Here is a 27335-nt window from a genome sequence, read left to right as displayed (position 1 = left end):
TGCTTACCTTGTTTAGGCCCAGACCACGACGTAGCAGCTTGTCTAGCCTGTGCTTCTTTTAACCGACGGACGCTTAGACGTCAGTCGGAATTTGCTGAGGAGTTTTTCGGCTCCGATTTTGCTTACATTATGCCGTCGGATCCTCCGACTACGCAAATATCAAAAAAGCGCAAGAAAAAGGACCGACACTCGCGGTCTGCGGTTTCGACCGAAACCGCGGTTAGGCCAACCGCGAGTGTCTCGGTTTCGGCTGAAACCGAGCAAGCGGTTCTTCCTTCAGCCGAAAACTTACCTCCTACCGAGGCCTCTTCCAACCTCGTGGAATCGGCTTCTGATTTACCTTCTGCTCAGGCAGTTTCTCAGGAATTATCTGACACTATCCCCTTGGATATCTCCACCCCTGCACGTGGAGCTGCTAGGCCACCTGCAGCCATGTCCATTAAGGCTTTTGCCAGGGCTAAAGCAGCTAAAACTACTAAATCTGTGCCTGCTAAGACCCCCTCTCACAGGCCTAGCTCTAGTTCACAAATGCTTAGTCTAGCAGAGGATCTCATTTCTTTAATCCGGGGATCCCAATCTCACACAGACAGGGCCTCTCACCCACCTCCAGAGAAGAGGCCTAGAGCAGAGCCCCCTGAACCAGTTTCTACAGATGATTCCTCTGATGATTCAGATAATACTAACCCTCCAGAGGCTTCTTTCTCCCCTTATGAAGACTCTGATGCTGAAGAGTCCATCCCTTCCGCCTGAGGAATTTTCCTTTGGGGAAACCTTGCATGCTATGAGGGAACAATTTCAGTGGCAGGGCCAGGATTTCTCAGACTCTAGAAAGAGGCTTAGAACCTTTCTGCATTTACCACAGCATAGGCCTTTAGCCATTCCTCCAGTTCTCTCTGTTGTAGATGATGCATTTAATGATGCTTGTACTGCTCCTGATTCACTTCCACCGGCCCCTGCTAAGCCCGATAGGTACTACAGGGTTCCGGATACTCATCATCATTTGTATAAAGCTCCTTTTGCAGATCCCGAGACTATCTCCCAGGGTCCTAAGGCTGTAGCAGCTACCTCTGCCAAAAACCCCCTCCCCTCTGAAAGGGAATCCAGGTCCTTAGAGAGATGGGGTAAAAAAGTTTACACTTCTGCAACTCTTTCAGCTAGAGCATTGAACTGTCAATTACACATGATCCAGTATCAAGAATTTATGCTAGACCAGTTAACCAAAAAGTTGTCCTCAGATGAACCATTAGACAAAAAATCTGTTCAGGAAATGGTACACAACATTCAGCAGGTCAGTAACCATTCCTTAAAATGCGGCTATGATGCACTGGAAGCCTCCTTCAGATCAGCCATGACTGGCACAGTTATCAGAAGGCATGCATGGTTAAAAGAGCAGGCCTTACCAGACCATGTAAAATCCAAATTACTAGATGCTCCCATGGATAAAATCAATTTGTTTGGCTCTCCTGCACAACAGGTGCTCAAGAAGATGGAAGAGAAGGCAAAATCTGTCCAAACAGTGAAAGATTTCTTACAGGTCCAACCTCCAAGGTTTAGCAGGAATTGGCCCTCCAAGAATTGGTCCTTTCCCGACTCCTCCAGAGCCCAGAGAGGCAGGAATAGGCGTTCAAGAGGCCGAAGTCAATCCAGAGGTGCCTACAGGGGATGCCAGTGGCAGGGTAACAGCCAGCGAGGTGCAGCCACGGACACAGCCACCACCACTACTACAGGACAATCACAGTGACTTGGTTCTAGCACCGCCTGCCAGGGAACAACTAAAAGCACCCTTGGGCGGGAAGCTAGCTTTATTTTCAGTAAACTGGCATTACATCACAAGAGACAAGTGGATTTTGCAGACAATAGACCAAGGTTACAGGTTTCACTTCCATACTCTACCAGGGAAGAGAGGAATGCCAAACCTACCTCCAAATCAAAAGGCAGAAGCTCTAAAACAAATATCTCAATTATTAAAAATGAGAGCTGTGGAAAAGGTACCATATATGGAGCAAGGACAGGGATTTTACTCCAGACTCTTCCTGGTACCAAGAAAAGAAAGCAAATGGAGACCTATTCTCGACCTGTCCGCTTTAAACACATTCCTCATTGTTCCAAAATTCAAAATGCTGACCCTACAGCAGCTTCTTCCCATGCTGGGCAAGGAGTCTTGGCTGGTAACTCTAGATCTCAAGGAGGCATACCTGCACGTCCCCATACGACCAAATTGCAGAAGATACCTCAGATTTCTTGCAGGATCAGAGCATTATCAATTCTCAGCATTGCCCTTTGGCTTATCTACTGCGCCCAGAGTGTTCACAAAATGCCTGGCATCAGTAATTGCTCATTGCAAGCTCCAGGGAATCCAAATCTACCCTTACCTGGACGACTGCCTGATACAAGCGGACAACAAAATCAAGTTAGCAGAAGACTTGAAAAGGGTCATTTACCTACTACAAGCCCTGGGATACACAGTCAATATAAACAAGTCAAGGCTGATACCATCCCAAAGGATAACCTTCTTGGGTGCAGAGCTGGACACATCGAAGCAAATGGCATTCCTAACAGTAGAAAAACAGGAGCAACTCCCTCTATACTTCTTGGCATTAACAAAGCAGAACCATCTAACAGCAAGAAAAGTCCTGCAAGCCTTGGGTTTCATGGCATCCTGCATAATATTGGTTCCACATGCCAGACTGCATATGAGAAAGTTACAATGGTACCTAAGGAATTTATGGTCTCAGCACAAGCACAGCCTAGAAACCCAAATTCCAATAATTCCATGCCTGAAGCAAGAATTCCAATGGTGGGCTCAGGCCTGTCAATCAAACAAAGGATTGCCCTTCCACAACACTCAACCAAGCCAAGCCATTACCACGGACGCCTCAGACCTCGGTTGGGGGGCCCACATGCTAGACAAGTGCATACAAGGCTTATGGACTCAAGACCAGCTGCACCTACACATAAATCAAAAGGAAATGCTGGCAGTAAAACTGGCAATTCAGACATTCAGACCATTTCTTCGACCAGGTCAACTGTTGATAAGGACAGACAACACCACAGTTATGTGGTACATCAACAAACAGGGAGGCACACATTCGTACCCTCTATGCCGGATGGCAATGGATCTCTGGAATGTGGCCCTGAGTTACAACGTTCAGTTACAAGCAATTTTTGTACCAGGAAAAGAAAACATTCTAGCAGACATACTAAGCAGGACTATCACGGATGCCCACGAATGGATGCTGCATCCGGACATCTTCAAAACCATTACAAGAAAATGGGGACTCCCTCAAATAGACATATTTGCATCCCCACGCAATCACCAACTAAAGAAATTCTGCACAAGGGCGTACCACCCACTTGCTTGGAAGGTGGACTCCCTATCTTTCAGTTGGAAAAACCTGACAGCATATGCATTCCCACCACTTCCTTTGATGCACAAGGTGCTATTGAAGATCAAGGAGGACCGTCCAAGGATCATCCTGATAGCTCCAGACTGGCCAAGACAACATTGGTACCCATTACTGAGGAGCATGTCTCGGGAACAACTATGGCACCTACCCCTTGTTCCCTTGCTGTTAACACAGAACAACTACAACACCCTGCATCCAAACCTGAAAACACTGCAGCTAACTGCCTGGAACATTGCATAAGAACAAATAACCCAAATTTATCCAAAAGGGTAAAAGACATTATCTTGGAGGCTCGCAGACCCTCAACAAGAAAGAATTATTCAGCAAAATGGAAAAGATATTTCATTTGGAGTACTGCAAAAGGAGAAAATGTGTCACTGGTAAACATAGCCAACATCCTGGAATACTTGGCAGAGCTCTTCCACAAAGGCCTGTCCTATTCTTCCATCAAGATTCATGCATCAGCTATTTCAGCAGAATACGACTTGGATCCTCCAGTCTTCTCACATCCTCTGCTCAGGCAGTTTCTGAGAGGAATTAAAAATGTAAAACCCCCTAGGAAGCCACCATTGCCAGCATGGGACTTGAACTTTGTGCTAGAAAATTGACACTTCCTCCTTTCGAACCAGCAGCAACAGCAGAATTACAATACTTATCATGGAAAACTGCTTTCCTGTTGGCAATCACTTCAGCAAGAAGGGTATCTGAGCTACAGGCACTAATGGCAGTACAGCCCTTCCTGATCTTCCACCAAGATAGAGTATCCATGAGAACTAATCCTACTTTTATGCCTAAGGTGGTCTCCAGAGTATCTTTGAATCAGGCTATCCACCTACCTACATTCTTCCCCAACCCTCAGAACAGGGGAGAAAGGCTGTTGCATACCTTGGATGTGCATAGACAATTACGCTACTACCTGGACAGGACCAAGGGCAATAGGAAAACTGACCAGCTACTGGTAGCATATGCAACAGGAATGGAAGGAAAAGCAATTTCAAAACAGACAACCTCTAAGTGGATAGGAAATTGCATTAGATTTTGTTACTCCTACCATGGAAAGAAATCTCCAGAAAACATCAGGCCTCACTCTACAAGGGCTACAGCCACTACCACAGCTTTTCTACGAGGAGTGGCTACCAAAGACATTTTAGAGGCTGCTACTTGGAGCTCCGTGCATACATTTGCCAAGCATTATAATTTACCTTTATACTCCAGATCCCGAGCAGGTTTTGCCACTGCTGTTTTGCAAGGGATCTTAACTACACCATAATTTTATTTCTCCTCCTCCCCCAGTTTTGCTATGGTATTCTACCCATTTGTAAGGACTGCAGATGCATCCTTGAAGGACATAGTACAGTTTTGTACCTACCATAAATGTAGATGTCCGATAGGAATGCATCTGCAGTCAGGATTACCCACCCTCCTTCCCCTCTGTGGTACTCCTAGGGTATTTGCCCATCTTGTAGCTAGCTGGGGGAATCTATTATGGTGTATTTGTTTGTATATATGTACATACATGCCATTTTTTGTTTGCTCTCTACTATTTGGAATCATTTACATTTATCCAAATTTAGCCTTCCTAGAGGGCACCTGGCATCTGGGGCAAGAAACACTGAGGAAAATGGCGTCGGCTGATGCCTTTATCCCCGAATAACTGCAGCTATGACGTCGGGTGAAGTGCGACACCAGCCGAGGCCAGACCCGGACTTTGGAATCCGGCCGACCGAAGGGCTGCCTGACGACAGGACAACCCATTTGTAAGGACTGCAGATGCATTCCTATCGGACATCTACATTTATGGTAGGTACAAAACTGTACTTTCTGCAGGGCCTCATAGCCTCTCCTAATCCTATTTAACCCAGCCACCCATCCTCAGCTTTGGGATTCAACCCAAGAGTAATGACTGCAACAGTGAAACATGATGAACATAGTACAGTTGTGTACCTACCATAAATGTAGATGTTCGAGTGTATTCACTGTTGCAGTCCAGGTTACCCTCCCACCATCTCCCTTATCTTTGCTGGGACTTATCTGCACTTCTCTATCCTATACTACCTATGTGGTGTATTTGCTTGTAGATGAAGTAAATATTATTTTTGTGCGTGCATTTTTATTGGCATATTTTTTAGCCTGTTCAACTATACCAATCCAAGTGCCTGTACTCGGGCAGAACGTGCAGATCGTTAAACAATGTGAAAATCACGACTTCAACAACGCAAGGCAAACTGTTTTGTTCAAAAACACTGTTTTAATGTATAAAACCAAATTACATCCAAATGGTTAAGCGCTTTCATCTGTCGCAGACAGATTTCATCAGAACCAAGCTATCAGTCTCAATCTCTGACGTTTATAGTCAGATTTTGGCGCCTTTTTTAAAAAACTTTTTTTTTTAAAAACTTTTTTATTATAACAAAACAATTTATATATATAGATGTTCATGATTGATTCTCTACTGAATATATATCTACATTTGAAACTAGCCAACTTCATGACTATATTTAAAACTTTAAAAAAACATATAAATATATGTATATTAAACAATTATGTATATAAAAGTCAGTTCTTCTATACTATTCATGAATATTGTATAGCTATTAAGGCTATGTACTCTTTAGCAAGTCTGATGGTTCTAAAGCTTAAACATAATGTATGTATACATGTTTAACAGCAATTTTACAAACAACTGGATGATGACTAAAACTTAGATCGCAATACTAGCTATACTTATTATTCATTAACACCTGAAACTTGTGCTCTCTGTCTGATATATAATATTATTTGTATTATTGTTTTTGGAAGGAATTCCTAAGAATTCCCCAACAGTAAGAAAGGTTTTAAGCTAATATATTCATTCAGTCCTGGAAACGTGGTGGCATCTAACATTATTTGCCATTTACTTTCCAGGCATCCCAATTTTGCTTTCCAATTGCCTCTATCCACAGAGCATTCAACCTGATCCAGTATAGCAAATATAAAAATAAAAATGTGATCTTTACTGGTAGCCTTTGTATGTTTACTCAAGGCATTATTTTCATCACCTTTTTTGATTTTATAATAATGCTCATAGATTCTGGTTTTAAACTTTCTTTCTGTTTTCCCTACGTAATATACATTACATTTTTTACACATAGCGAGATATACAACTCCATGGCTATTACAATTTCCCTCCTTGAATTTACACACACTGTGGGTACTATTTTCTAAAACTACACTTTTGACTTGGTTGATATACTGACACTGTCTGCATGCTCCACATTTCCTAGTCCCATTTGTCCTGTATAGTTTACCCCTACATGCATTGGTATTTATTTCTGTAAGTCTTTTTAAATTCTTTTTAAATTCATACATGTTTTTAAAATTATATTGGGTGTATTGCCCACTATATTCCGTGCTTCTTCATCCAAATTAAAAATATACCAATGTCTACGTAATATTTCTTTCTTACTGTTGGGGAATTCTTAGGAATTCCTTCCAAAAACAATAATACAAATAATATTATATATCAGACAGAGAGCACAAGTTTCAGGTGTTAATGAATAATAAGTATAGCTAGTATTGCGATCTAAGTTTTAGTCATCATCCAGTTGTTTGTAAAATTGTTGTTAAACATGTATACATACATTATGTTTAAGCTTTAGAACCATCAGACTTGCTAAAGAGTACATAGCCTTAATAGCTATACAATATTCATGAATAGTATAGAAGAACTGACTTTTATATACATAATTGTTTAATATACATATATTTATATGTTTTTTTAAAGTTTTAAGTATAGTCATGAAGTTGGCTAGTTTCAAATGTAGATATATATTCAGTAGAGAATCGATCATGAACATCTATATATATAAATTGTTTTGTTATAATAAAAAAGTTTTTAAAAAAAAAAAAGTTTTTTAAAAAAAGCGCCAAAATCTGACTATAAACGTCAGAGATTGAGACTGATAGCTTGGTTCTGATGAAATCTGTCTGCGACAGATGAAAGCGCTTAACCATTTGGATGTAATTTGGTTTTATACATTAAAACAGTGTTTTTGAACAAAACAGTTTGCCTTGCGTTGTTGAAGTCGTGATTTTCACATTGTTTAACGATCTGCACGTTCTGCCCGAGTACAGGCACTTGGATTGGTATAGTTGAACTGGTTGGTGAGATTCGTTTTTATATTTTTTAGCCTACCAATTTGGGGGCACCTGACATCTGGGGCAAGAAAAACTGAAGAAAATGGTGTCTGCTGCATCTTTTATACCCTTGGCGCACTGACGTCAGGGAAGAGGCGACAGCAACCGACGCCGGACCTAGACTTTGGAATTCTGGCCGACTGAGGGTAGCCTGCCAGCAGGATAACCCAAGAGTAATGACTGCAACAGTGAATACACTCAAACATCTACATTTATGGTAGGTAAACAACTGTACTTTTCCTCTTCTCAGGAATCTCAAGAAAAGAAAAGGATTCCAGCAGTGCCACCCAGTCAAATGTAATCCACAATAGAAAAAGTCTTAAAGCTGTTGGAAAAGAGAGTCCTCCAGCAGCTCACCCCCCCCCCCCACCCACCCAGACAGTTAGGATCTGGAGTGTATTCCAAGTTCTTTTTAGTTCCAGAAAAGACAGGGGACCCAAGGCCAATTTTGGACTTAAGTCATTTGAATCTATTTGTAAAGCAGGCAAGATATTTGATGGTCACAGTTCAGTCCATTTTGCCTCTACTGAGGTAGGAAGACTGGATGTGCTCAGTAGATCTCCAGGATGCCTGTTGTTATATCAAGATAAACAAGCAGTCCAGATTTTTCCCATTTCTGTCTTGGAGCCAGACATTTCTAACTCAGAGCATTGCCCTTTGGATTCACCACAGCCCCCTGGCTGTTTACCAAATGCGTGGCAGTGTTGACAATGTACCTCAGAGTGCAAGGGTTCCGAGTGTTTCCATATATAGATGACTGGCTCCTCACCTCACTGACCAGGGATCTAATAGTCCAGCAAAGGGAACATTTGCTCCAGTTACTTCACAATTTGGGAGTTATAGTAAATCAAGCAGAGTCAGTTGACTTCCACTCAAAACAGAGTTCATCAGGTGCTATATGGGCACAATAAATCAAACTGTCATAATCCAGAATTCTTTCTCTTCAGCAAGTAGTCAGTCTAGTCATGCATCATCCATCACTTACTGGGTACATGGCGGGTGCTGTGAAAAGCACTTCTGGCTGACATCAAAGACTGAAGCAATACTAATTTCATGAACTTTAATTGTACTTTGACTTAGGAATGGGGTCCATTCCTGTCATGGTATTAGAAACCCAAACAATTTGGAGAAATTAAAGAGCAAAGCTACTGCTTTCACTACTAGAATTTATGGCTTCAACAACCACTTTCATTCCATTTTCCAGATACTACATGAAAATCCTCCAATGGATGCTGTCAGGTCTGTAGTTTCTCACTTCCTAAATACACCCATTTGAGTGACACTCATATGCAAATCTCACATCAGGTGGTGGCTAACATCACTGGCATTGTCAGAGATTTGCCCCTTCTGCTTCCATCTGCTGTAGCAACAGTTACCACAGACACTTCCCTTTTAGGGTGTGGAGGGTATTACGAGGGGAATATTTTCCAAGGTTCCTGGATACTTTCAGAGGCTAAACATTCCAGAGGTGACAGCAGTTCTACTAGTCTTGCAGATATTCTGAAAATCTCTACCAGAAGTTGTGATCTCCATCCAGATGGACTACATAACAGCAGTCTTGTGCATCAACAAACAGGGGGAACCAAATCTTATCCCTTGTGTTGGGAACCCATGAAAGTGTGGCAATGGGCAATGTCTTCCCCTCTCTTTCTAATAGAAATGTATGTTCTGGGAACTTCCAGTCTTTTAGTGGGCAATCTAAACAGAAAGAAGCTTCTTCCTCACAAGTGGTCCCTCAATCAGTCTATGGCAAACCAAATCCCTGCTGCTGGGGCCAACCTTCTGTGATCTTTTTGTATCATGCCTGAACAACAAATGGAGTCGTTACTTTGTCCTAATCCTTCCACAGGGTGAGTCATCGAGGGACTCTATGATCCGCAGTTGGCCCCTGGGTCTTCTATAAGCCTTTCCCTGTTAACGAAATTCATCCGAAAGCCAGAAGGTACAAGGCAAAGGTCATTTCACTGCCCATTATTGACCCTGACAGGTTTGGTTCCTGTATCTTTGGCCTAGCCTCTTAAATCCTCCATGGATGGATGCTAGGACATAGCCCAGATAATCTTCCTCATTCATCTTGGCATCATCTTCTGAATCCATAGACTTTGAAGCAAACAGCTTAGATGTTCTTCGTGTTTCACTGTTGCAGTCATCACACTTGGGTTATCTCTCTGCAGGTAGCCCTCAGTCGGCCCAAATACCAGAGACTTAGTATTTCTGCGTCAGATGCTGTCACCCCAGGACTGACGTCAGGGATATAAAAACAGGCAGCCATCGCCATCACATCAGTCTTTCTTGACAAGGAGCCCGCAGAAGCAGTTCACAAGTGCCAGTTGGTCGCTACCTGAATCTTCATTTACGAATTTAATAATCCTGAAATCTTCTAAAGCCAAGTACCCCATTGTGGATCCTTTTTTCCTGCTCTAACCGATGTGGAAAGCAAATACCTCACAGAGATTTTCATTCTTACTGCGTCACCCATTTAGGCCCAGAACATGAAGTCCCTCACTGTCGGTTTTGTGCAGTATTTAACGCCTGAACCATTCATCATCGGGCTCCCTTTGTCGCTAAATTCTTTCGCTCAAGATGTCCGTATTCTGAAATGGTCTCGGTAAGCCATCCGACTACCGACATTCCGAAAAAAACGTAAAGATAGACAGAGACAGACCACAAAGTGCCGACGATGCTTCCATTAAGCTAGTCTCCAGTCCGGTAGTACTCAGTGAGGCACTTTCGCAGCCCCCTGATGCCCACTTCAATGGATTCACAGGCCTCTACTGAGACCCATTCGGAGTCCGGTATGCCGGTAGACTATTCATCGACTATGGAACCTGCGGATGTCTCTACCTTGGATGGGTCCGGAGCCGCTGAACAGGCACCGGCTTCTGAGGCAGTTATTCATTCAACCAATATTCGACTCAAGCTGACAACTTTTTTAACCAAAACTACCGTGTTTCTTAAGCCCAGAGTATGCACTACGCCTAGAAAACCGACGACCAAAGCATATGCACCTGCTCCCATGCCACAAAAACAAATGCTTAGAATGGCTGAAGACCTTATTATGCTGATTAGGGGAAGTCAGCCTTCCCATGCTAAGAGACAGAGTCCAGTCCCCTTCAGCTTCTACAGACCAGGAGTCCAATGACTGTGAAATTTCTGATTATGAAGACATGCCCTTATCTGCTTATGAGGATTCAGAAGCAGAGGAATCCATTCCCTCTGCCTCGCCTCCAGAGGATTTCTCTTTTGGTGAAACCTTGCATACCTTACGAGAGCATTTCCAGTGGGAATGCCAAGAACTATCCTCAGTCCAAAAAGACACTCAGAGAATTTATAGAGCTGCTTCAACACAGGCCCTTAGCAATACCCCCTGTCCTGGATGTTGCGGATGATGTTTTTATGGAATCCAGTCTTACTCCTGACACTTTACCTCCTGCCCCTAGCAAACCAGAGTACCTAACACTCACAAATGCCTTTTCAATAATCCTACTGCTGACCCAGAAATCATTTCCCAGGGGCCTAAAGGTATCAAGGCAACTAGAGCCAAGAATCCCACCCCTTCGGACAGGGATTCCAGGGCTTTGGATAGATGGGGTAGGAAGGTATATACCTCTGCAACTTTTGCTATTAGGGCACTGAATTGTCAGTTTCACATGCTGAAGTATCAGCAACATATTATGGAACTTATTAAACAAAAAGTGGCAACCTTTTCAGACTGTGCAGAAAATAAAGAATTGCAGGAGCTTATGCACCCTGCAAGCCAAGACGGCAAGCATACCTTGCAGTGTGGCTTTGATGCCCTAGAAGCATCTTGCCAGACAGCTGTCAGTGGCTCTGTACTGAGAAGACATGGTTGGCTGAAGGAGCAGACCTTGCCAGACCATGTCAAATCAAAATTACTAGACGCTCCTTTGAATAAGGATTGTTTGTTTGGCACCATAGCAGAAGAGATTCTTAAAACGATGGAAGAAAAAGCTAAGTCTATGCAAACTGTTAAAGAATTCTTACAAGTGCAATCCCCTAGATTCATTAGGCATTGTCCTTCCAAACACTGGTCCTTTCCAGCCCCCTCCAGGCCTTCTCCAACCAGACCCAGAGGAAACAGACCACCCAGACTTCAGTCTCAGGGTATGCAGAGAGCTAAGCAATGGAGTGCTCCCACCCCTGAGAAGAAAGGGAGTAGTAAGCCACCTCCTTACCGAAAAAACTCACAATGACTTTTTTTTACTCACTCCCCAGCCCTGCCCGATTGCTTGTGCCCTTAGGAGGAAAACCTGCCCTTCATGCCAAAAACTGGATGTCCATCACTCAAGACCGGTGGGTCCTCAACATTGTAGCCCTGGGGTACAAATTTTATTTTCGTTCACTGCCAACCCCAAATGGGTTTCCAGACCTTTCTCCAAACCAGTGGGCAGAGGCTCAAAACCAAGTACTTTCCCTGCTCAATATCCGAGCTATTCAGCCGGTTCCAGTAGAACAGAGGGGTCAAGGATTCTACTACACACTCTTCCTGGAACCCAGGAAAGAGGGCTCTTGGCACCCAATCCTGGATCTTTCCATTCTCAACACCTTCCTTGTGGTACCAAAATTCAAAATGCTTACCCTGCAACAGCTTCTTCCTGTGCTAGCCAAGGATGCCTGGTTAGTCACCCTAGACTTAAAAGAAGCCTATCTGCATATCCCCATAAGGGAATCATGCAGGAAGTATCTACGTCTCAGGGCAGGGTCTATGCATTATCAGATGTCCTTCAAGGATGCATCTGCAGTCCTTACATATGGGCTGTCCTGCCTCAGGCAGCCCTTCGGTCGGCCGGATTCCAAAGTCTGGGTCCGGCGCCGGCTGATGTCGCCCTTCTGCCCGACGTCATTGCGCCTGGGGTATAAAAGCGTCAGCCGACGCCATGTTCCTCAGTCTTTCTTGCCGCGAGGTGCCCAAAGCAGAAGCAGTTCGCAAGTGCCGGTCGGCCAGCTCCTGTGATTTCAGCTACCGAAGACTTCAAAAAAGCTAAGTACCCCGTTGGGGACTCTTTCTTGCCTCAGCCAATGTCAGATCAAACGGTTAAAGTTAATAATTGTTTATCTTGTGGGAAACAAATACCTCATAAGGATTTCCCCTCTTACTGCTTACCCTGCCTAGGCCCAGACCACGACATCTCGGCCTGTTCAGCCTGTGCTTCCTTCAATAAACGCACTCTTAGGCGTCGGGCAGAGTTTGCAGAGGAATTTTTTGGGGACGATTTTTGTTATATCATGCCGTTGGAGCTTCCGACAGCACATTTACCCAAAAAACGAAAGGATAAGGACCGACACATGCGGTCCGCTGTTTCGGCCGACTCCACGCCTAGGCCTACCACGAGTGTCTCGGTCTCTTCTGAAGCCGAATCTCTACCGCTTCAGACCGACTACACCGCACAACCGGTAACTTCGGTACCGGAGGCCATTCCTGAGTCGGTCATAGAATTTTCGTCTGAAACCGGTGCTCAAGAAATATCCAACACCATTTCTGTTGATAAATCTACCCCAGCACGTGGGGCAGCCAGGCCTCCTGTATCCATGTCCATTAAGGCCTTTACAAGGGCTAAAGCTGCTAAACAGCCAAAATCTCTCCCTCCCAAGGCTATTCCTCAGGGATCCACTACCAGTTCACAAATCTTAACCTTGGCTGAGGACCTTATTTCCTTAATCAGGGGCTCTCAGCCACATCCAGACAGGGGCTCTCAACCTCCTCCAGGCAAAAGGCCCAGGGTTGAGCAGACAGATCCCAGTCTTCTGATGAGGCCTCAGATGACTCTGTCCTTTCGGACTACCAGGAGGAGGCCCTTATGGCCTACGAGGATTCTGATGCAGAGGAATCTATTCCCTCGGCCTCCCCACCCGAAGAGTTTTCCTTTGGGGAGACCCTTCACTCCATGAAAGAGCATTTCAAATGGCAAGGCCAGGAATTCTCCGATTCCAGAAAGAGGTTAAGGACCTTTTTACATTTACCTCAGCATAGACCTTTGGCTATCCCTCCTGTTTTGAATGTTATAGAAGATGTGTACTCTGAGTCTAGTATTTCCCCTGACTCCCTTCCGCCGGCCCCTGTCAAACCTGACAGGTACTATAGGGTCCCGGACTCACATCTATACCTTTACAAGGGCCACTCTGCTGACCCAGAAACTATTTCCCAGGGCCCTAAAGGGGTTACAACTACCACTGCCAATAATCCACTTCCCTCTGAAAGGGAATCCAGGGCTTTAGAGAGATGGGGTAAAAAAGTGTATACTTCTTCCACTCTTTCTATGAGAGCATTAAATTGTCAATTCCATATGATACAGTATCAAGAGTATCTGTTAGATGAATTGCATAAAAAACTATCCTCACCTGAACCCCTAGACCGCAAGGCCCTTCAGGATCTGGTGCATAACTCTCAACAGGTTAGCAACCATTTCTTACAGTGTGGTTATGATGCATTGAAAGCTTCATGTAGGTCAGCAATGACAGGTGCAGTCATACGTAGACATGCTTGGCTGAAGGAACAAACACTGCCAGATCATGTTAAAGCAAAGCTTCTGGATGCACCACTGGAAAAACAAAAGTTATTTGGTTCCACGACTCAAGAGGTCTTAAAGAAATTTGAAGAAAAGGCTAAATCAGTTCAAACAGTCAAAGATTTTCTCCAGGTCCAACCACCAAGATTCAGCAGAAATTGGCCTTCTAAGAATTGGCCCTTTCCAGACACAGACAGATTTCAAAGAGGGAAAAACAGGCGTGGCAGAGGTAGAGGGCAAGCTCGAGGCTCCTACAGAGGACGTCAATGGCAGCCTCCTACCCAAAGAGGTAGTGCAGGACCTACTTCTACTGCACAAGGACAAACTCAATGACTTGACTTCGACTCCGCCAACCAGGGCTCAATTGGAAGCACCTTTGGGCGGAAAGCTATCTTTATTCTCAGAAAATTGGCACAGTATTACAAAGGACAAATGGATACTGCAAATAATAGACAAAGGATACAGATTCCATTTTCATACGTTACCAAAAAGACAAGGCATGCCAAACCTGCCACCAAATCAAAGGGCAGAGGCTTTCAAGCAGATTTCCAAACTACTACAAATGAAGGCAATAGAAAAGGTCCCTTTCACAGAACGAGGCCAAGGATTTTATTCCAGACTATTCCTTGTTCCAAGAAAAGAAATGCAATGGAGGCCTATTCTAGACTTGTCCGCACTGAATACTTATCTCATTGTGCCAAAATTCAAAATGCTGACCTTACAGCCGCTCCTTCCCATGCTGGGCAAGGGGTCCTGGCTGGTAACTCTAGACCTCAAGGAGGCATACCTGCATGTCCCTATCAGACAAAGTTGCAGAAGACACCTCAGATTTCTTGCAGGTTCAGAGCATTATCAATTCTCAGCATTGCCCTTTGGCTTATCTACTGCGCCCAGAGTATTCACGAAATGCCTGGCATCAGTAATTGCACATTGCAGATTTCAGGGGATTCAAATATACCCATACCTGGACGACTGCCTTATACAAGCGGACAGCCAACAAACATTGTTAAACCATTTGAGTTGTGCCATCCGCCTACTACAGGCCTTGGGATACACAGTCAACTTTCAGAAATCAAGACTTATTCCATCCCAAAGAATAATTTTTCTGGGTGCAAAGCTGGATACAAACACCCAAATGGCTTTCCTCACAGAAGAAAAACAAGAACAATTACCGGATTATTTCAAAAATCTGACAACACAAACCCAGCTGACTGCAAGGAAAATCCTGCAGGCCCTGGGTTTCATGGCATCTTGCATTCTGCTGATTCCACAAGCAAGGCTGCATATGAGGAAACTGCAATGATACCTAAGGAGTCTATGATCTCAACACAGTCACAGCCTAGAAGCCTTGATCCCCCTCATTCCATGCCTTCAAAAGGAATTTCTGTGGTGGGCACAAGCAAGTCAGTCAAACATGGGCCTACCTTTCAGCAAGCCTCATATCAGCCAAACCATTACAACAGACGCCTCAGACCATGGATGGGGAGCGCACATGAAGGGCAGATGTATTCAGTGGCAGTGGACTCAAAAGGAATTGTGCCTGCACATCAACCAAAAGGAAATGCTGGCAGTGATACATTCAATCGAGGCCTTCAAACATTTCCTGCATCAAGGTCACCTGCTAATAAAGACAGACAATACCACAGTTGTGTGGTACATACACAAGCAAGGAGGTACCCATTCCTACCCTCTTTGCAGGCTGGCAATGAATCTTTGGGAACTTTCCCTAAAACTCAATATACAACTGCATTCCCAGTTCGTACCAGGAAAAGAAAATGTACTGGCGGACAGCCTAAGCAGAAACACCATGGATCCACACGAATGGATGTTGCATCCAGACATTTTTCTTCAGATAACACAATCTTGGGGAAGGCCGGACATAGATCTTTTTTCCTCCCCCCACAACCATCACCTGAAGAAATTCTGCACAAGGACATACCATCCTCAAGCATGGAAGGTGGACGCCCTTTCCTTCAGCTGGAATGCTCTAACAGTATATGCATTCCCACCTTTTCCATTAATGAACAAGGGCTTACTGAAGATCAGGACAGAACAACCAAAAGTGATTCTGATAGCTCCAGACGGGCCAAGACAACACTGGTACCCACTGTTAAAGAGCATGACATGCACGAACCCGTGGCCCCTACCACAATGGCCACTTCTTCTGACACAGCACAACTTCAAAACTCTGCACTCCAGCCTGAAAACCTTGCAACTGACAGCCTGGAAAATACCTTGACTCCTCACCAGGATAAACTATCCAAGAGGGTAAAGGATATCATCATGGAAGCTCGGCGGCCTTCCACAAGAAAGGCATATTCAGCAAAATGGAAAAGATTTCGAACCTGGAGCACCGCACAGGGTCAGGATCCGACAGTGATGAGCATCCCACATATCCTTGAATACTTGGCTGAAATGCTCCAAAATGGCCTTTCTTACTCATCCATAAAAATTCATGCTTCAGCTATTTCAGCAGAGTACAACACTGATCCACCTGTATTTTCTCATCCTCTGCTGAGGCAGTTTCTAAGAGGGATAAAAAACATCAACCCTCCAAGGACACCACCAGTGCCTACATGGGACATTAACTTCATGTTGGAAAAATTAACGCTACCCCCATTTGAACCAGCAGCATCTTCAGAACTACAATTCCTGTCTTGGAAGACTGCCTTCCTTCTGGCCATAACCTCAGCAAGAAGAGTATCTGAGTTACAGGCCCTCATGGCAGTACAACCATTTCTCATTTTCCATAAGGACAGAGTCTCTTTGAGAACCAACCCTCCTTTCATGCCAAAGGTGGTATCCAGGGTCTCACTGAACCAAGCTATCTACCTGTCTACTTTCTTTCCAAAACCACAAAATAAAGGAGAGAAACTTCTGCATACCCTGGACATTCACAGACAGTTGCGTTACTACTTGGACAGAACTAAAACTTACAGAAAAACTGACCAACTGTTTGTAGCATACGCTGCTGGTGTACAAGGAAGAGCAATTTCCAAACAAACAGTTTCAAAATGGATAGGAAATTGCATTCGATTCTGTTACTCTTTTCATGGAAAAGCCGTGCCAGCTACCATCAGACCTCATTCCACCAGAGCAACAGCCACCTCCACAGCCTTCTTAAGAGGGGTGGCTCAAAGGACATTTTAGAAGCTGCTACATGGAGCTCTGTGCATACATTTTACAAGCATTACAACCTGCCTTTATATTCCAGATCCAGAGCAGGCTTTGCTACGGCAGTCCTGCAGGGCATGTTAGCTACACCATCCTTTTCTTAGGTCCTACCACCCCCAGCTTGGCTATGGTATTCTACCCATATGTAAGGACTGCAGATGCATCCTTGAAAGACATAGTACAGTTTTGCACCTACCATAAATGTAGATGTCCGATAGGTATGCATCTGCAGTCAGGTTTTCCCTCCCTCCTACCCCTCTGTGGTATTCTTTGGGTACCTATCCCTCTTTTTAGCTAGCTGGGGTTATCTTTTATGGTGTATATGTTGTTTATTGGTTTGCATGATTGGAATTTATTCATTTATCCAAAATTTAGCCTTCTTTAGAGGGCACCTGGCATCTGGGGCAAGAAAAACTGAGGAACATGGCGTCGGCTGACGCTTTTATACCCCAGGCGCAATGACGTCGGGCAGAAGGGCAACATCAGCCGACGCCGGACCCAGACTTTGGAATCCGGCCGACCGAAGGGCTGCCTGAGGCAGGACAACCCATATGTAAGGACTGCAGATGCATACCTATCGGACATCTACATTTATGGTAGGTACAAAACTGTACTTTCTCTGCACTTCCCTTTGACTTATCTACTGTGCCCAGAGTATTCATACTCTCTCAGCAGGAGGGACAGATTCTGCATCCACAACTGCAAAACCCCAAGTCTTGCAGCCTGGCTTATTCCTTTAATTCTCCCCCAGTAACCTTAAGCAAACAGGTGCTGGACATCATTCTTGAAGCCAGGAGACCCAGTACAAGAAAATCCTATGATGAAGGCTCTGCTCATGGATTCACTCTAAAGGAGAGGACACAACACTGATCTCTCTGCCTCTTATCCTGTATTACTAAGCAGAGCAACTACACAAAGGCCTGTCTTTCTCATCTGTTAAGATACATGCCTCAGCCATTTCTGCTCATTACAACACTGAGCCCACCTCTCTTTTCGCACCCTCTTATCAAACAGTTCCTGAGAGGGGCAAACAACTTAAGGCCACCAAGGAAAGCACCCACCCCTGCTTGGGACCTTAACTTTGTACTGGAAAAGCTCATGCTTCCCCCTTTGAACCTGCTGCATCAGCAGAATTAAAATTCCTCTCTTGGAAAATAGCCTTGCTTCTAGCCATCACTTCAGCTAGAAATGTCTCTGAGCTACAAGCACTGATGGATGTGGAACCCTTCATTATTTTCCATGCTGACAGGGTTTCCCTCAGGACTAACCCTTCCTTTATGCCTAAAATGGTGTCCAGTGTGGTTCTCAATCAATCCATCCATTTACCAACCATCTTCCCTAATCCTCAAAATAAAGGGGAAGGATCCTGCACTCCTTGGACGTGCACAGACAGCTCAGATTCTACCTTGATAGGACTAAGCCCTTCAGAAAATCTGACCAGCTACTAGTCAGCTTTGCAACAGGGGCAGAGGGCAAGACCATTTCAAAACAAACCATTTCCAAATGGATAGCACTCTGCATCCATTTCTGCTACAATCACCATGGGAAACCAACCCCTCAGGGGGTCAGAACACATTCCACTAGGGCAACATCTACCTCTACAGCATTTCTCAGGGGAGTCCCCTACCAGGGACATCCTGGATGCTGCTACCTGGAGTTCTGTACACACCTTCACCAAGCATCATCACCTGCCTATCTTTTCCAAATCCAGGACAGGATTTGCTACAGCAGTCTTGCAAAACATACTAGCCAGCCCTAACTCTTCTTGACTGCCTCCACCCTTCTTCAGCTTTGGGAATCCACCCAAGTGTGATGACTGCAACAGTGAAACACGAAGAACATAGTACAGTTGTGTACACTTGCCATAAATGTAGATGTTCGAGTTTATTCAGTGTTGCAGTCATGGTTTCCCTCCCTCCAACCCCCTGGTTTTCTGTCTCTCTCTCTCTCTCTCTCTCTCCTATCTATGGCTATTACTAACCCCTTCTGGGGTTTTGGTATTGGTGTTTACTTTTTACTGGTCGTGTTTTCCCCACCATAACCTAGCTCCCTATTGGGGGGGCTCCTGACATTTGGGGCAAGAAAAACTGATGTAATGGCATCTGCTGCCTGTTTTTATACCCCTGACGACCTGACGTCAGTCCTGGAGCGACAGCATCTGATGCAGAAATACTAAGTCTCTGGTATTCAGTCCGACTGAGGGCTACCTGTAGACAGATAACCCAAGTGTGACGACTGCAACGGTGAATACACTTGAACATCTACATTTATGGTAAGTGTACACAACTGTAATTTTCTCCAGTTGTAATGGTGGCCAGAGATGTTAGGCTTTCAAATAGTCATTCATATTCTAACTTCTTCACAAAATTCTAATACAAGGAAAGTCTAAGTAAATGGAAAATGTTCTCTATATCTACAAGCAGAGGTCCGGACCCTTTTTCAGCACCTTAACCCTCGATTCTAGACTTTTTATCTGATCTGTTCTAAATAGGATCCAGCATCGCATTTCTACAATCAAAGTACAGTTAGCAGCGGTTTCTGATTTTCATTTTGGTCATAGGCAGACATGCATAGCTTCTTTGACAATTTCTAAGGCCTCTCCAAGAGGGACATTTGTGCTCAGACCTCTGATAAGAAATTCAGTCCCTCCGTGGGATATTACTGTGGTGATTCAAGCCCTTGTACAACTTCCCTTTGAACATGTAGCTTCAAACAATCTAATATTTTATCTGGAAAAACTATTTTTCTGGTGACTGTTACTTCTACAAAGTGAACTTCAGAACTAAAAGCCCTCTCCTGCAAACCACCATATCTAGTATTCCATAAAGATAGGGTCTTTCTGAGAATTAATCTTATTTTTCTTCCAAAGGTGACATCTGAAACAAATGATAATCAGTCCATAAATTTTCCAGCTTTCTTCCCAAAGTTTTCAAACAAAGGAGAATACATTTCGCATCTGGTTGATGTTCATAAGCAACGTAGGTTCTACCTTCGCAAAACTAAAGACTTTAGAAAATTATGTCAGGTATTTGTTGCCTTTTCCAAAGCTAAGCTAAGACAAAATGTTTCCAAAGATAATCTTTCAAGAAGATCCACAAATTGCATTATGTTTGTGTATGAGAAAATGGGCTTGCCCTTAACCAAATACAAGATCTGTAGCAACTTCAGCTTTTTTTCAGCATAGACTACCCATTGATGAAATTTGTGCTGCTGCAACTTTGTTTACAGGTCACACCTTTGTTTCTCATTGTAATTTGGATGTACAGTCAAAAGCCCATACTACTATCGGTTGTGCCATTCTCAGGAATATCCTTCCTTGAGGTGGCCCCGGTGGTTGGTAGCTAGAGATTCTGTCTCAAAGCTTGAATCTGATGAAAAAAGACAACATTGGATATGAAATCTATGTACTTAGCATGAAGATAGATCTGTATTGTGTTCTTTTCGTTTAGTTCGACATACCTCCATCCTTCCCCCTTCTAAATTGCCATCTGTTGTGCGTTGAATAATTGATGAAACCCTATACTCTAGGGGAGTCTTACTATTCTCAACCTCAACTGGTTGCCCCCCCCCCCCTTTTTTTTTTTTACGTTTGTTTTTTGGTATATTCTCAAATCTTCAAGAAATTAAATTCTACTTTGTATGATAAGCAAACACAATCTGACGTTTACTGTGGAAAAGAGAGGGGGAACTATGGGTAGGAAAGGAGTCACAAGTTTAAAGGTGCTAAATCTGGATCTGAGTCAGATCCAGGCACTCAAAGGTTGTACCGGTCAAAAAGAAGACAACATAGATCTGTCATTATAGTAAATACATAAGTTTTGTTTAGAGAATGGGCAAACTGTGTATCTTCAGCTTGACTGGAAAATAAACATTCTTCAGCAGGGTGTTAATGTACAGGTAATGCAAGTCTGCTGCTTCAAGTTACCATATTAAGATGTCGTGAAGCTTGGACAGCAAAACACCAAACGGATGCCATTTTTTTAAAGTTCACTAAATGTGGATTAACTGTTTATTGAATATAAAGTTTACAAAAAAGTAAATAAAGGTGTGTGTCTGTCTGTGCATCTTTGCATGTCAGAGAGAAATAGAGTGTGAGAAACAGAGACATCACATAACAGCTTCTTCTGACTGCACCAGATAGTCCATCTATAGTCGTTGACTAAACAGTAAGAAGTATGAAACTAATGTCTGGCATTGTTGACTGACTTTAATCCTGAGCAATTTAACAGCAAATGAAATGTACCATAAGGGACAAAGCCAAACTATGTGGCAAAAGCAGGGACAGTTAAGAGGCATGGGGGTTGCAGTGCCTTGCCTTGTTTTTTTCATTTGATCATAATGAGACATCTGAAGTAAATTCACTCAACAAAGTGGCTGTAACTGCAAGTACTTGTATGTGTGTGTTTCCATGTATATGTGTGCAAGTTTGTCTGGCTGCCTGGGTATTTTTGCACTGTATGTTTGGCATTCGGCACAGTGGGTTAAGGCTGCGAGCTGCAGTTCCTGTGGCACAAGGTTCAATTCCCTCTGCCTTCATTTGCCTACTGTCAGTTAACCAGACATTGCTCGCAGGTCACCCCTTGGCCTACCTGGTTAACAAGTGGGTTTTTTTTATGAGATGCAGTTTTTTTTTTTAAATGTGCTAAACGTTTTCAATATATGTTTGCAGCGATGGTCGGACTATGTAGAGCGATATGTGAACTCTGATTCTACATCCCCTGAACTTCGGGAGCATCTAGCACAGAAACCAGTATTTTTGCCAAGGTAGGTGGATAGTTTACTACAAAACTAATAGTAAGACTGTTCAACTGCATTTAATTAAAATTAATTTAGAAACTATATGTTGAAACTGCTGTAAATTTGCTTCAAAAGTGCTTTAAAATATGTGGATTATTTTTGGTTCTGTATTTTTCAGTGAATTTAAATGACTCCACATCTGTGGATAAAAGCACCCATGTTTGTACTTTTGTTGCCATTAATCAGCTTACGCTTTAGAACATTTTTCTGGCAGTGGTTTAACTCATTCATCACTCCAATGAAGCTGAGGAAGTTTGCACTGTAACTTCTAATGGGTGGAACCGAAGCCTTTTGACAGAATCAAATTTATGTTCTCACATTTCAAACATGTTCTTATCTGTAGAACCGAAGAGGCTACTAAATAAGTATAAATGGCAAACTCTTCTGCACAAAACTCTTCTGCACAAACTATTTTTATTGTGATAGTATTCTTTAATTTCTAGGTCTTAAACTGAATTTTATAAGTCACAGTAAACACAGTAACTATTACATTTGTAATAGTTTATAAACAATTTACAATATCTCAGCAACCAGTCAAGTTGCACACATACTGCTAGCAGCATTTTATTCATCTGGCTGAAAGCTTTCATGTGAGGCTAAGGAATTCTTCCTGTGTTACTTGGTTGTTGAGATATTTAGAAACATATGAAAATCATATCTATATAAATGAATTTCATAAAAACAACAGTTAATATATATTTACCTGCACTAGACAGAGGTCAAATATCAATGCAGTTGAGTCTGCCATTGTGTAAGCTTTAAGGTGAAATATTTTTAAATCTTGTACATAGCATGGTTTTTGAATTATTGATGCAAGTATGATCAAGCAATATTTGACTCCTAGAGGCGTCAGTAGGAGTTAACTGCAGATGCACCTGGAGACATCACTCAAATGTGCTTGGGATAGTTGCTAATCAACTTTGCATGACATGTTGAACAGAGTTTCTGTAAAAGGAGACTGGTCACCCTGTATATGGCTCTTGCCTCAGTGTTTTTGCTAATGCATTAAATGAACTTGAAAAACAAAATGTATCAGGACCACAATCCACATGACCCTATTTTCAAGAATTCCACAGCATAATGAGAGGTTTATTAAGGTTAAGTGCTTTCATCTGAAAAAGATAAGCGCTTTATTTCACTACTTTGTCAAATTCTTGAGAGTCTGGTTGTGTGGCTTCTGGCTCTGGTGCATTCTGTTTTGATTCATGGATTCTTGACACTGGAATTTCCACTGTATTTGATCATTAAATTAAATTGACTACGCTGGTTTGCTGTTTTTTTTCTTAAACAGTACTTTTTTTAATTTATTAATATTGGATATCTACTTCACTGTCACCCAAACCCATGCTTTTCTCTGGATGTACTATTGCTGATAAAGATAACCACAGTAAGTTAAACTGCATCACTATCAGAATACTGTCCTCAACAGATTCTTGGGTAAGAAGAAGCAGTAGAGTAGCTAGGGTGGGATGAAGCAGCAGCTGCAGTGGGAGAAAAGTGCTAGAGGGTTTGATTGGCAGATACCGATCAGTCTTCAGTGCATAAATGCCAGTAATGTTGTTGTGGTCTGAACTGAAGTGCCTTCTCATTCCTTGTGTGGCATAAACATAAACTGTAGCAACTGCTTGCAACAAATGTAGCAAGCAGTTGCTACAGTTCAAAAAGGAAAAAAAGTACTCTTTAGGAAATGAAGGGCTGTAATTAAAATGTGTATGGCATAAACTGTAGCATTTGTTGCAATTAAAAAGAAAGAAGAGCTGTTTTATTTATTTGTTTATATTTTGGAGCTGCTTTGAACTGAAACACTTCATATTTCCATGTTTAGCATAAGCAGCATGCTACAGTTTAAATGGGAATAAGTGTTTTTATTGAAAACTGAAGAGCTTTATCACCCTATGTGTGGCATAAACTCTAGCAACTGCTTGCTGCAGTTTAAAAGGAAAGATGGGTGCCAGATCAGGGGATGATATATATATATATATATATAACATGGCACAGGGCAGTAGAATAGGTAGCTATACCTCTAAGGAAAACTTGAGTAAAAATCTAGAAAGAAAATCATACTCTCTAGGGTTTGTAAATAACAGAATGAAGAGATCATTCTTCTTGAAGAGAAAACAACATGATGGAAAACACAGGTGGTACAGTTGAATCTTGGCTGTAACATCTTCTTGTCAGAGTTTAGGAGGTTAGGGCTGTATCAGCCTAGTTGTTTTGTCTGCTGTTCTGAGATTAAATTCTGTGCATATCCAGAATGGGAACATGCCCGTTATTTAGGTAATTTGTATTTAACTGTAGATGGGCTGGTCCAAAGATTCTTTTTGGGTATATGCTAGACCACAAAACACAAAAAGATTTAAATGCAAGATTCAGCAGTGTGTTAGAACATAGAACGTAAAAGCATTCAGGCATGAAGTCGTATTAAATATAGAGATGCGATTAAGTACAATTGATTTCTTGACTTCCAAATTCATATAAGCAGCAGTTAAATTGTAAGTATACAAGTATTAACTGGAAGAAAAACCCAGCCAAGCTGCGTTTTCAATGTGTGATGTCTTGAATCTCCTATAATAGAGGCCTATCTCATGGGATATATGCAAATGACTCCTTAAGGACACTACAAGTGTTTCAGCTAGTTGACATCTGAATGTCTAAGACTTTTTACTTTTTAAGTCTTTTGGTTGCATTCAGGCCAGTAAAACCAAATCCCACCAGCTATGGACATGCATGTTCCAGTCTTTATCTGAAGTATAGCTAAACTATCCGCTTATGCTGTACTGATAGTAATATACAAGCAGTGAAAATGTTTTTAGTACATTTAATTTTATGTACAGGTCAGGAATATTTTTATCAAGCAGAAGAGAAGCTGTGGAGAAATATTACTAAAGAGTTGAAGGAGTTTATCTGGGAGGGGAAAAGGGCAAGAATTAAGTGAGATAAGTTGAACCTCTTAATAGAACAATGTGGTTTAGTATTACCTGATTTGAAGGGATATTTTAAAGATGCACAGTTAAGGCTAATATACATAACACGAAGAATGTTACAATTCAAAATGGAAAGGGATTATGATGAAGCAGGAAGGAAGTTCAAGAAAGAGAGAGACTGGGGTTTTGGATACAGATCCTTAAGGAGAATAATAATTATACAGAATGTTATATTCATAAAGCAACAGAAAATATTCTAGCGATTAAGCCAACACAAGAATGGAAAAAGAAGATTTTGCCAGTAGGGGATGACTACAAGTCGGGTGTAGAAGTAGGCAAGAGGGGGCTGGAATTAATGAAAAAAAAAACTGGCAAAAGAACCAGGGTATTGGGAGCAAATAAGAGAGGGATGAGGCCAAGAAGACATTTGGTCTGCAGGCTAGAACTTCTTCCCTACTAGGGTCGATATCAAAGTATAGGCAAAGAGAAAGGGACAGGGAAATCTTAACTGAAATACCTGCTCTAGTGTTTTTTTAGTCAAATGTAGAACAGAAGCTGCCATTAAAAAGGGATACTGAATAGGGCATATACAGTATCGTACGATAACTGTGAGACTCAATCAGAGGAAGTTGGAAAAGATTGGGAAGGAAGACTGGAAAAGCAATTTACAAATGAACAGTGGAAGGACATATGTATGGCTCCAAGTATGAAACCAAGTCCAGAAGGTTTGTTATATTTGCTTGGAAATGTTTGCTTAGTTATTTTTATACCCCAAGCACACATCATGGAATTTTTCCTCAGGTTGATAGCAAATGTTAGAGGTGTGATGGGGAAGAAAGACTTAACTGGGGACATGTGTTTTGGGTCTATAATGAGTTGGCAGTTTTTAAAAATTCCTTACAGAGTACTCTGTCAGAAAGATTGGGTGAGCAAATCTCTGTAACTAAGGATACGATTTTTTTTGAACTGGGACAAGGGATCTGAGTTACCCAGTAGTAGTAAGGCCTTATTAAGTTTAATTGTGTTTGCTCCCAAAAAAAGCAATTACTAGAAAATGGAAATCAAAGTATAAACCAACTGTATTTGAAGTACTGAATATTGTAAAAGAGAAAAGAACTGGAAAAGAGATGTTTAGGAAATTTAACGAGCAAATTACATAGAAATGAATGGTGCTTGGGTGAGCAACATATGCAGAATGCTGTTTAGTAGGAGGAATGAGGTATAAGGCAAGGCAGGCAATTTATGTAATGTTGAAATAATAGTTATAAAGAAAGAAATTGTGATGCATAATGTATATAAAAAAAATGTCAATGTGTTTTTCTTTTCTATTAACGTATGTGTGCCTATGTCTTGGGTGATAATTTAATAAAGGTGTTTAAAAAAAAAGTAGTTGTGCTAACTTTCAAAACTTGCAACATAATATTTGTACATTTTATCTATTACAATTTCAAGTAGGAATAGAGCAGAGACTGTAAATGAACATACAAAGCAGTTTTAGCTATAGACAGGAGAAGACTGTTATATTCTCCCAGTGGAACATTCATCCATTTCAGAGATTTCCCTAACTTCCCTACTTCAGGTGACTGTCATAGCTGCATGTAACTTTCAAAATACCTCCCCCCTTGAGTTAAATGCTGCGACCCAGGCAATAAATAATTACAGTATAGCCATAATACTTTTCCCCTCTACATGGAATAACCTTCTAAACTGACAGACCCATTACTCTTATTTGTGAAATCTGAGAGCCATTGCATTTCACATTTATCTCATACACTCCCAGCTACACAGTGAAATTATATTCCTTGCTAAATGTGTTGTTTACTTGGGCTGACTCAACAGCTTAGTTTTAGTCTAATCCTATAATGCTCCTGTAAATGTTTTTTCAGTTCCATGAAACCTGAAACTCCTATTTAGTATTTTAGCTCAGTCTTCATTGATAGGTTATTTCCAGTCTGCAGGACTCTTTCTGTATTACTTCTTGTGTGTTTCACTGTAGAGGCTACGTTTTGTCTTCTACCCCTCTCTTAAAGACTCTGAATATGCTGTTTTTTTTTAATCTAAAGTTATTTGAAGCAGTTCTTCCTCTACAGTACTTGCTTCTTAAGATATGTTCTCACCTCTCCCATGAAGCAGTGGATGGCAATTAACCTCTGCATCTTAAAATGTGATAGCCCCCCACCCCACCCAGAAGGTTCAGTCTGAAGCAGGCTGAATACAACAGTTTAAATTAAAATTTCTCCCTCCTACACAGCTTCTTTGTATTGAAAAACATTGCTGTATTTTGCCTTGTGTCATCTGAACCACTGCACTCTTGTTTTACCACCTTTATT

The 27335-nt window shown here is 42.2% G+C and overlaps 1 protein-coding gene across 1 annotated transcript in view; it reads left to right on the top strand.

The window, feature by feature from the left end:
* LOC122806647 (paired amphipathic helix protein Sin3a-like) overlaps positions 1-27335 on the top strand; it is a 1669103-nt gene that overhangs the window by 1583770 nt on the left and 57998 nt on the right. The window contains exon 20 of the mRNA XM_044077237.1: positions 21954-22048. Within this exon, the coding sequence (XP_043933172.1) occupies positions 21954-22048 (95 nt within the window). The remainder of the gene's footprint in view (positions 1-21953; positions 22049-27335) is intronic.

The sequence above is a fragment of the Protopterus annectens genome, chromosome 7.part0 (assembly GCF_019279795.1).
Source record: "Protopterus annectens isolate FY-2018-M chromosome 7.part0, PAN1.0, whole genome shotgun sequence".
Classification (NCBI taxonomy): Eukaryota; Metazoa; Chordata; order Ceratodontiformes; family Protopteridae; genus Protopterus; species Protopterus annectens.
The sequence above is the reverse complement of the archived record's forward strand: the minus strand, read 5'-3'. Positions and strand labels throughout refer to the sequence as shown.